Raw genomic sequence first — 11,434 nt, 5'->3', positions numbered from 1 at the left:
TCATGTCCACTCTGCCCAGGCCGGGCCATCTGTGCAAGCCTCCTGCGGTCTCTCTCCTTTGTCTCTAGCGCCTGGGCTTCATCCCTGACTTCTAACCTCTTTATTCATATAACAAAAGAGCCAGAAACAAAGGCTGGGATTAATGTTTTATTAATGATAACATTCATACTACAGTTCCCAGATTTACATCCAAAAGAGCATCTTGTATTTACATGCAATGGACAGCCCAAGATAACAAATTCAAACCACAGCTCTTTTAAGACTATGGCTTATTCCAAATTAAATTAAATACATAATACTCTTCCCTCCTCCTTTCAACATGTACAATAAAAACCCACTCTTCCTTCTTTTAGGAAATATAAAATTGCATTGGTAACTGCACTGGTTAACAATTAATTACATTTGAAATATTTAAACCTGAGAGACGAGCCCAAACGTGTTTGAGTGCTCCACGGCTACATTGGAATTCACATGGGAACGCTAAGGTCAGTGGTCGATAGCAGAGGGTTGGGGTGGCTCTGATAGTGACTGATGCCTGCTCTGACTGGAAGCCACGCCGGGCCAGGGCAGAGTGGGCCATTTCCCCCCACACCTCCTCCACTATGAACCATGGATGAATGGGGGGCGGGGGTTGTTACTGTACTTGTTGGTTTTCACTTTAGTTTTTTGTGTGTTTTCATTTCTTCTTGCTTTTAAGAGAAAAAAAAATCTTTGGCCCGTTTAGGTGGGATTTTTACATTATCACATATACATATATAAAATATGGAGGTGCGCTGCGGCAGGCGCCCGTCTCCTCCAACAGCCCCGCCTGGTAATCGCCGGAGCGCACAGCTCTCACAGAGGCAGGCCCCACCAGAACAGAGTGGTCAGAAGAATAAATACACAGTTTTAAAAATGGACAGCTAAGCTGGTCATTATGGCCCGGAGGCAGTGGGTCTTTCTCGTTCCGTGATCCTTTATTTTTACATTAAATACTGAAGACGATTCAGTGCATAATTGCTTTTTGGTCGGTCAGACGCTTTCAGACAAAGGCACACCCATCTGAAGGGCAGGCTGTGTTAAACCTAGCACCTGTCACCTGCGACATTTTCATCCGTCACCAAGATGACGTGGCCTGCCGTTTCCATCTCCCCCCATCTCCTCTGGAAAGGAGAGTGGTTCTCTCTCGCCAGGTGGGACTCGAAAGCACTCTTGGAGCTGACTGGCGCTGCACTCTCCTGACCATTTTGAGGCTATTCTTCCTGTTTCTCAAGCTTTATTCCTTTGTCAGCGGTAAATGTCATGCCCTCCCTTGCTGTCAGCTTGGGTAAGGGGTGCTCCAGAGCCACGGCTTATCCTTTCTTCTTCAGTGACTGCTCCAGACACCTCACACTTGACCATGACATCCCTTGCTCCCCATCTCTCTCTCTCTCTGTCTCTCTCTCTCTCACACACACACACACACACACACACCCTTTCTTTTGTTGCTTAATGACACAAGGAAAGCAGTCTGATGATGGGGGAATCCAGCCCGGCTGCCCTCAGGAGGGAACTGGCCTTTCTAGGGGCAGGGAAACCATAGGAAACACTTATTTAAGGGTTACCCATTCGCTAAATTGAGAAGGGGAGCAAGACACTCACAAGTCCACCTGAAGACCTGACACAGGAAATCTTTCCCACGGTCTCCCTTTCGCTTAGGGCCTCCCGCTTTTAAGGCACTGGGTTTTGAAGACTTGCACGGTCAGTAAAACTAAAGATGGGGCGGACTACGCACTTCCAACACAGGGAGGCAAATACAGGCTACCAAATCGGCTGATGACACAGTTACCCACAGTGACAAAAACTGTTTCCAGAAGCACAGTATCTCCGTTAGTGCGTTTCACATGCGTCAGCTACGAATGGTTAACCTCTCCAAAACTCGACCACTTTCCTCTCTGCACAAAAGCAGCTCTGCTAAAAGGAAATGCCCCTAAGTACCAGGTCTTGGGTCACTCCGCGAGGAAACGTGCCACTTGCATGTCCAATGTGTGAAGTCACAACCCCACTAATCCCTTCAAGAGCTCAACCATATTCTCGTCCCTCAGTCAACACAGGCAGATGCAAAAACTTTTGGGGAGGGGGAGCACTTTATCAAAACATTCCCAAAGTCAGGACCTGCCAGGAAGTAGTTACACTTCACGTGGTGGAGGCCTGCTGTTCTATAAAAAGAAAAACACCAAACCCTCAATGGAAGGAAAACTTCTGAGTTTTGTAGAGCAAATTTGCATCCTGAACTACAATCAGGATCGACAGCTAATTTTCATTTGGTTTTTCATCGGAAGAGCTCGTTTTCCTTCACGACGGCTCTAGCGGAATTACTTTCTGGAGTTGGCGCTGGACCCAAACAAGCTGATGATGTCAGTCATTGCTTGTTTCAGGTGCTTCCCAAAGCGATGCGAGTCCTTTCGTGTGAAGACAAAAAACGAAAACGCACGTTACAACATGGAAACCCCCACGCTTCAAGCCTTTACACTTGGAACCTGACTCAAAGAACAAAAGTTCCTTTTTTGCCAGTTCTCTGGGCTCTGGCTGAATGGCTTAATCACTAAGTTACACGTTCTGGAGAAACGCTGCGGGTTCAAAGAGATAACAGTTTCTAAGTTCACATGGCTGTCGTCTTGATGCAAGGCTTCCCCTAACATCAACGCATCACATAAAGCACAATAAATAAGTGAATTCCAATCCTCTCTGCTAACGGTGAACTTGGCTGTGCTTTCAGGGGATACACAACGTGGAAAGGCAGAATAGAAACAAGGATTCAGGGTGCCATGCTAGGGAGGAAGTCACGTTTTCCACTCCCACAGAACATTGCAGGCCCTGCGTCATCTTATATGCGTTCTCCTTAGCATGTGCGTGCTGACCTCCATCCACCCTCCGATATCAGAGTCTGAGAATTATACAAGCACTCCCACGTGAAGATTTAAGACCATCGCTATAGGCAAAGACAAACGTTTGCAACCAAATAAGATCATTTCTTTAAAATTAGGTTAAAGAGGGGCGCCTGGGTGGCTCAGTCGGTTAAGCATCTGTCTTCGGCTCAGGTCATGATCTCAGGGTCCTGGGATTGAGTCCCTTGTCGTGCTCCCTCCTCAGAAGGGAGTCTGCTTCTCCCTCTCCCTCTGCCCCTCCCTGCCCCCCGTTCATGCTCGATCTCTCTCTCAAATAATAAAATCTTTAAAAAATAAAATAAAATTAGGTGAAAGAATTTAAAAACTCATTTATTGAAAATGCCCAAACTGAGTAAAAGCATATAGTCGAACTTCTATTTTCTGTCAAATTAAGGAAAAACATGTCTGTCAAATGAAAAAGGAAACAGTAAAAATACTCCATCTTTAGGAAAGGGGGCTTCATTTTGAACTTACGGTCTCAGGGCTGGAGAACTTGGAAGATATATGGAAACTGATGAGGTTCTCTCCCACGAGGATGTATGACACGCCATAACCATCGTCGGCGACCTACAGAACCAGGTAAGATGAAGTTTAACCTCGGGGAACGAGAGGATGTGGAAAGGGGACTCTCTCACATTTTACAGACAAGACAGCGTAAACACCTGCATTAATCATCTGCAGAATTCCTCGGGGTGGGTGGGGGTTCACCAACAAGGAAACGAGGAGCGCTCAGAGTCCACGAAGACCCACAGTGGAGGCGGACGGGCACGTCCAGTCCCCAGATATACAGCTCCATGTATATCTACACTCAGACACTTACTGGCCCGAAGCCCCCTCCGCTGGACACATATTCCGGATTCCTCTCCAAATCAAACAGCTCCACCTGCTGCTGAGGAGTCTGGCTGGTCGATAATCTCCACGGCTCAGATAAAACCTATTGAGTAGAACAAGGAGATTCTCTAATGACACTTTTCCCACTGCTGTCCTCTTCTGTCCCTGCTCAGCCCCGGGGGGAGACAGGGAGAGGCTCGCTGGGTCTCCAGGCTGTCTGGACGCCGGAGGTCTGCGTCCCTGATGGCCTCGCTGGCTCGGGCCAGTACGTGCGCAGAGAGGGCATCTGGCCTGGAGGGGCCAACACCAGCAGAAAAAAGGGGGCAGATACACGAACTAAGATTCAGAAAGGGGGCCGTGCCCTGCTGGAGCTAATCTTGAGGAAATTTTCAAGCTGCTGTTCAACACAGCATTATTTAAAGTTAAATTCCATACCTTAAAATTAAATAAACTGTATTAAAAACAAGAGTGATAAACACTCAAGGGCTCATCACTTCCTAATTACTCGAGTACACCTTACAATGACCCAAGCTTGAGGTCATTTGCGTCGAGGAGGTCAGGAGGATACGTGTGACACACAGCATTCCCGGGGGACTGAAGGGGCACAGCACTAAAAGCACAGCTCAGATTTGATACCATGATGACAGCTGAGCCCGAAGACCCACTGGTGAGGCTGCCCTGACTCACTCTCAGCTTAGCCAAGAAACCTGGGCAAGCGGCCACTCTAGCAGCAGGGACTTACTTCCTTCAGGAAAGGGGAGTCCACGGCCAGGTATTTGGACACCACATAAAGACAGAAGAGATGGCGGTCGATCCCAGAGCCAGTCATTGCGAGTCGGTACAGATGCTGGTGCTTCTCGGATGCGATCTGGAACAACCTGAGCCTCTGCTCAACCTGAGCAACAAAGGGTGGGAGAGTCACGTCCTGCAGGATGGACCACATGAGCCTTCTCTGCAGGGGCCCGATGGCACCATTTAAGCAGGCGACCGGGGGGTCTCCGGGAGAGAGTGCCAGAGTGGAAGCCCCCCCGAGCAGCTGCCCCCTCCCCAGATCAGGCTGCCGACGGGGCAACCCGAGGGAAAACCCGAGCCCCGAGCCTGTGGGGGGAGCTTGGGTGTGGGCAGTGGGCTCCGTTGACCCCGAGTAGAAGGTTCCATGGCACGGTTCCAGGCTCCTCACCCACACACCAACTCCCATGCCTCCCCATGCCATGTGAGATTCTAGTGCAGACTCCTAGGGAGTCCAAGCTGATTCGCAGACATTACAGAACCGACGCAAGCGTTAACCTCTGTGTGTGTGTCCCGATCCCGTTTAGCTCCCTTGAAAAGAGACGGGGAGAGAAGCTGAATTCGGTACCCCCGGAGAAGGTGGGCACGGGACCTCCTCAGCCTGGAGCCAGCTTACCGTCTGGGTGGGGTCCACCATGGCGAGCACAAAGTTGCACGACTCAGCGGTACAGGAACGCACGGTCTCCGTCCTCCCCTCTCGGAAGAGCCGGGTCATGGAGGCCTCGTACGTCAGGCAAAATTTGCCCATGTCCTGGGAGAGGAAAAGTATTTTAATACAAGGCAGGGCCCGCTGATGGACTCTAATGCACAAGAAGGGATGGGTTACGGTCAGCTTTAGCTTTTAGTCCTCATCAGTCTTCACACGGGGTTGTGCAACAGGCAGACGGAGACATCATTAGCTTTGGAAAGGCCCGGGGGTGGGTGGGAGGGGTCAGTTTCTGGGTAGCCCAGGTCCTATTTCCAGATGCAACTGATGCACAATTTCCTGAGCTTCACACACCTACTCGAGTGCAGACACACTTATGGAAGGGATACGTGACAAGATGGGCATGCAACATTTGGAAATTATTCAAAGACACAAGGTGTTGGCAGGAAATATTCCATCATGTTTGGATGACAATGAGGATGACCCAGGAGAGAAGGGACAGGTGAGGAGCAATGTCCCCCCAGCAGGAGGGCAGGTGGCCAGCTGCCCCATCGGACAGGAGCAGAGGGGGGCGGCTGTGGGGAAGCAGGGGGACGGTTAGGAGGTCTCTTTGGAACGCTCTCGTTTTCTCCATGAACCAAGAAGGCTTGGCCTGCTGAGGCTGGGGAAGCAGGGAGGGGCCGGGAGTCAGAGTGAAGGCGTGGGGAACCAGCACAGAGGGGCATAGAGGGGGCTGCCCGGGGGCCCGCCAGAGTCAGCACTCAGTAATTGGAAGTGGAAGAGGCAGCCCTCTTGGGGTTTGTCTCCAGCCACGCCGACCTCTTGGGTGCAGGGCTGAGGAGCCCATGCCCAGTGTGGGGGAAAGGGGAGGGCAAGATGGGCAGAGGCCCCGTGGGGTCCGGGGACTAGAAGCGGGACAGGATGACAGAAGAGGTAGCACCTGAGGCTGAGCCCCTGTAGGTGACAGGAGGACAGCTCAGCAGGGGCTCCAGGGAGAAGCAGCAGGTGGTGCAGGACAGGGTCCGAGGAGCACACAGCGTCCCGCCGCATGCCCTAGGGGAGGAAATCACCTGCCAACTGACCCCGGCCGCGGGCCAACTCCAAGACACCCAGGTTCCCAGTCTGGACGGGAAAGTGGCCCACAGCAGCCTGTGGACCCCAATTCTTCCTGACCGGACAACGCCTCTCGGCGTCTGGGCCCTACTGACCCCAAGGGCACAGAGGACACCCTGTCACCAGCTGATACGGTGAAGCAAAACCCAGTGCCAGAGTCAAGGCTGAAGTTCCCGGTGAGCGGGCCATGCCTGGGAGTGGCCTTCGGGGCTCTGTCCCTCCCCCAGTCCTGCCTGTGAAGTGACGAGGCGAGCAGGCCACGGGGTGAGGAACACAGGCCCGGAGGTCTCTGACGAGCCACCGCTGACTGCCATCCACGCGCGGCACTCCCGACGGAAGCCTTCCACGCTGCCCCCGACGCCCGGCACAAGGAACCACCAACTCACCACTTCTTCCACACACCAGTCATTACTTTTCCCCTGGGTGGACTCCAAGAGGGGCTCTAACTCCTCATTCTATTCTATGCAGAGTGAGAATAAGAATAGAACAGGTAAGCAGGGGGGTCCAGGTGATTCGCCAAATACGCCTTTCAGAGAACTTCCTACCAGCTGTCGCCGGCGGGCAGGTTAAAGGGGCGCATGACAAGGCAATGGGGGGGCAGGAAGAGAAGGAGCTATAAGAGAAAAGTAGAAATCTGGCATTTTAGGCATTCAATAAACGTTAGCTTGGGATACATAAGGCACTGATTTATGCGAGGTCCACTTTCCAACACCAAACTTTAATTGTGTCAGTGGTCAGCACAGTCATGCATCGATACCCATAATTTTGCAAACGATCGTCTAAAAACCTCTTGGCTAATGCACTGCATGTTAGTGTGCTCAGCCCTGCCCCGCCCCCGTGAGAGCCAAGCCGGGTTGCACCTGCAGCCCCACTTCACCTGCCGCAACCAGCCGCCATCGGGAGAACACCTCCAGTTTCTAATGAGCCGGATCAAAAGACATGGTCGGTGGAGATATGGACAGGAAAAGGTGTGAGAATACAAACCAGTCACACCCTGGGATTGCAGCCCCGGGGCTCGGAGCTCAGGGTTCAGGGGGGTGGCATGGGGAATTTTTCACCTCTAGTTTCTAAATGAAAAGTAAACATGGCCCCGAAGCAGGAAGCAAATAGCTGTAGACTAAAATTACGATCCCCGCCAAGTGTCTTCATTCAGTCAGTCACCACTTATTTACAAATGCCTATTCCTCTGTGGCTAGCACGTTCCTGGCACTGGGGACCGATCACGTCCCTGCCCTCAAGGGGCAAATGTTCTAATGGGAGAAATGGGGTTACAGAATATTACACAGTGATAGGTGCACTGAACAGAAACAAGGCAGGGTGACAGAAGAGCGAGGGGGTGGGAGCAATTTTAAATAGGAGACAGGGGCACTTGAGCAGAGACCTGAGCAACCACGCCTCGATCTGGGAAACAGCCACCACCAATGGAGAGCAAGTGCAAAGGCCCTGAGGTAGGTATGAGCCTGACATATTTGAGCACAGCAAAAAGGCCAGTGTGGCAAAAACTGAGTGAATGAGACCGGATGTGTTATGAGAGAAGGCAGACAGGGATCAGACCAACGGTCACTAACCTTCGTAACATGTTAACTTGGAAGGGAAAAATAGATATATTTTAATGTCTACTAACCTCAAACTCAAATACAGCTTTTAGAGGCACAGCCAACAAACCACAGTAACCACCAACAGTGTGGTGACTTTGAAGAGAAATTCATAGCTATCTGCACAACAAATTATGGTTGTTGCAGATGTCCCAAAATACCATCTACGCTTATCATGACTTCAAAATTACAGTAGTCATTAGCTCTGCCACCATAAATTTAGTGCATAATTACACTCACTGTACCACTCATTTACATTTAATATTTTGATGTGCATTTTTACTAACTGATTACCTCTGTAACATCTATGTATTTCCTTTAATGCTTTATAAATGTTATTCTCAGATGGGCTCCCCAAGGCTTTCCCAAACTGCCTATAGGGTCCAGGGCACAGAGAAGGGTCAGAAGCCTGGAACAGACCCCCAGGACATGCAGGACATCTGGATTTATGCAGAGCCAAGGGGAGGTTCTGCAGCTCTGAGTTGAGCAGAGAAGGGTCGAAGCCACAATTCCAGAGCCACGTCCCTAACGCAGTTGGTGCTCAACCGAGCCTGCACGCAAGAACTTCGGAACGGAAAGATCTGCCTCACATTTTTAATAACAGGTCATCTCAATACACTGACCCTTCTTAATAGGTTGAGTGCTCCGTGAAGAACTGACATGGGTGGGGGGAGGAAGCAGGGTGGAGAATAAAATCCTGATTATTTCCAGCCTGAGGGTAAGGAACAGCTATAAGTCCTGAAAACAAGTGATCTGTAACTTCGAAAAAGTAACTTAGGGTTTCTTAAAAAGCAATCGTAATGCACCTTGTGCAAAAAACGTGAACAAAGAACAGTGTAAGAAAATAAAGATCAACCTTCACAGCCCCTTGCTGTATTCTTCATCAACTCCTACTAGATTTTGCACAGGATAAAGCAAGAGCTAGGACACGTGTTCCGTAACATAACAGGCAGGTGGCAAATATCACAGTTTTGAGGGCCAGGTAGGCGGTCTCTGTGGCACCTGGCCAGTCCACTCAAAACACCTGTGAACAGGCCCTCCACACCGAGTGTGACTGAATGCTAACAATACACTGAACTTACACTTGATATTCACACGTCACGAAATAGCATTCTTTTTGTTTGTTTGTTTTTCAATTATTGAAAACACAATACCATTCTAAGCTCAAGGGCCATGTGAAAACAGGTGAAGGGCGGGATGTGGCCCATAGGCGGTTTGCAGATCATCGTAGTAAAAACTCAGAAGTTTCACGTGGTGTCTGATGGCCAAATGTTCTCACAGAACATGCTATAGACACATTTAACCATCACACACAGTCTATTGTGCAAAAATACAATTTAACACGTTTCATGCTGATAACCTTTTCGACTGATTCAAACTTTTACCAAGAGGTATGTTTCAGCTCATCTTTGTGAACCTGTCCATAAAGGATACAATTCTCAAGGAAGAATTTGCCTGGGAAATGGGTATACTTTCAGGACACACATTTCCTGCTGTATGAGCCCAGCGGCCACACGCACACTTCCCTAAGTTCCCCTGTACAAACACGGAATTGAAAGAAGACCTTTGCAAATCACAGAGGCAAAAATGCAGTCTTTCTTACGTTGCACTTATCGGATTCCTAGCAAGATTAAATTTTCCACGTACATTCCCTAACAATTTGTAGTTTTCTGCTCTGGTGAATCACCAACGTCTGCTCTGACTCCATTTTCCTACTGGGCTGTTTATTTGCTTCCCAAAAGGAAGCACTTAGCCAATTTTTCCAACCCCATTCACTAATCGACTCATCCCCTCCCAGTGATGTTAAATCCCGCCTTTATCCCAGAGAACGGCCCAGTGCTGCACCTTGCTCATTACTAGACTCTTCCAATTTCTACATTTTAGGCTTTGGAAGAACAAGCGCCCACCTCGTTACTTTTATTTTTCAGAATGTTACTGGTTATTCTCAAACGCCACCTCTTCCAAATGAACTTGAGGATCAGTCGCTTGAGCTCCCTTCCCAAAATCATCTCCGGACCTCAGACTGTGTCCACACTGGACGTGTGAACTGGGCACACTCGCCTCTGTGGGGTTGCGACTTTCTACCCAAAACCAAAGCCTTGTCTCCCTGTTGGAGACTGTCTCTGCCTCCCTCCCCAAAAGTCCCACCTGCTTTATAAACAGATGCCTGGATCCCAGGCTCCTATCTCTGGTTCCCATTCCACTTGCCCTACTGTACTTTCTACTTGGCCAAGTGCTAGACAAGGGAGATACTGGTCTTTGTAGAATTCTGCTCCGGGCTCCTTCCTGAGCAGCCTCCTTAATTACAAAAGCTTTTCTGCTGTCTCCATCTCCTGAGAAGACATACTGATCCTCCTCCTGCCCAATTATCCCATCAGCTGCAGTCACTGTACTTACAGAAAGGCCTTCGAGAACAGTGGAAAGCAGCCTCATCCTTGCTTTAATGGGGTTACTCACATTTTCACCTTTAAAGCCATATGCTGGCTACTGATACATGATGCTATTTATCATGTTAAGGAAACAGCTCCTATTACTTAGAGGTGTTATCGGGAATGCATGCCAAGTTTTTAATGTCTTTCTAGTATCTGTCGAGACGATTATCCTTTTTCTTCCCTGATCTAATAATATAATTTGATCTGTTACTGGATTTACTAATACCAAACCATCCCCTTGTTGGTGGCACCATAAGCTGCTGCTGGTGATTACACGTTTCCTACACTGCTGGATTCTATTTGCTAGTATTTTATTTAGCTTTTTTGTATGTACATTCATGAACAAAACTGGTCTACGGCTCTTTCGCACCATCCCTCCAATTAAGACACGGATTCTAGAACCAGCCTGCCTGGATCCAAGTTCAGCCATGCCACTGTGAGTTGTGGGTCTCAGGCAAGGGAGCTCACCTCCTCGTGCGTGAGGCAGAGATGAGAAAGGCCCCCTCATTCAACCTCAGAGCTCCTGCAAGGCACTTCGCATCACCTGGGCGGCTCTATGCAGCTCCTTATCATGCCCAAAATGAAGCTGGCTCTGGGCATCAACCAGGCGGCCCCTCACTTTCGGAAGCCTCTGGAACCCTACGCTCATCCAAGCAACGAAGCTGCTTCTAAGCAGATTCATGTTGGCGGGCGGCTCTCCAACTTCTGACTTTCATCATGGGGACTGACCTCCTCCTGGCTTCTTACCTTATCTTGGGTCAGCATTACTAACTTCTGTCGCTGCAGAAAATAATCGTTTCGAGATCTGCAAATGTATTACCACGGAACCTGCTGTTCTTTTACGAAAATCTTCTCTGTATCTGAGATGGCACCTCCTTCTATTGCCCGAACACTGTGTATTTACATGCCAAGTCTGCTCAGCAATTTTTAACCTCAAGCTTAGTAATGCTAAGATCCAATTCCTCCATCTAGTTACTGTATTTATCAGTCCCCTCGCTCCATCGGACAAAGAGCTCCTACGATGGCCGCGCTTCTGTCCAATGGCTCCGCGTGCGTGCACTCCGGTGAGTATGTTACTTGGGAAAAAGAAAGCTTCGTGATTTGATCGTCTTTGTTAAGAAC

At 49.4% G+C, this 11,434-nt stretch overlaps 1 protein-coding gene across 2 annotated transcripts in view; it reads right to left on the bottom strand.

Annotated features, from left to right (window-relative positions):
* Positions 1–134: 134 nt before the first annotated feature.
* The window catches only part of CPT1A (carnitine palmitoyltransferase 1A), a 51,601-nt gene continuing 40,301 nt past the window's right edge, over positions 135–11,434 (bottom strand). For both annotated transcript variants that reach the window (XM_045893104.2, XM_064576061.1), the window contains exons 15-19: positions 5,143–5,277; positions 4,480–4,632; positions 3,727–3,840; positions 3,381–3,473; positions 135–2,420 (exon numbers count right to left, since the gene is read on the bottom strand). In XM_045893104.2, coding sequence (XP_045749060.1) covers positions 2,334–2,420; positions 3,381–3,473; positions 3,727–3,840; positions 4,480–4,632; positions 5,143–5,277 — 582 coding nt within the window. In that variant the 3' untranslated portion in view covers positions 135–2,333. The remainder of the gene's footprint in view (positions 2,421–3,380; positions 3,474–3,726; positions 3,841–4,479; positions 4,633–5,142; positions 5,278–11,434) is intronic.

The sequence above is a fragment of the Mirounga angustirostris genome, unplaced genomic scaffold, assembly GCF_029215605.1.
Source record: "Mirounga angustirostris isolate CCGP_5_RB_7025 unplaced genomic scaffold, mMirAng1.0.hap1 SCAF_13, whole genome shotgun sequence".
In the NCBI taxonomy this organism is placed as follows: domain Eukaryota; kingdom Metazoa; phylum Chordata; class Mammalia; order Carnivora; family Phocidae; genus Mirounga; species Mirounga angustirostris.
The sequence above is the reverse complement of the archived record's forward strand: the minus strand, read 5'-3'. Positions and strand labels throughout refer to the sequence as shown.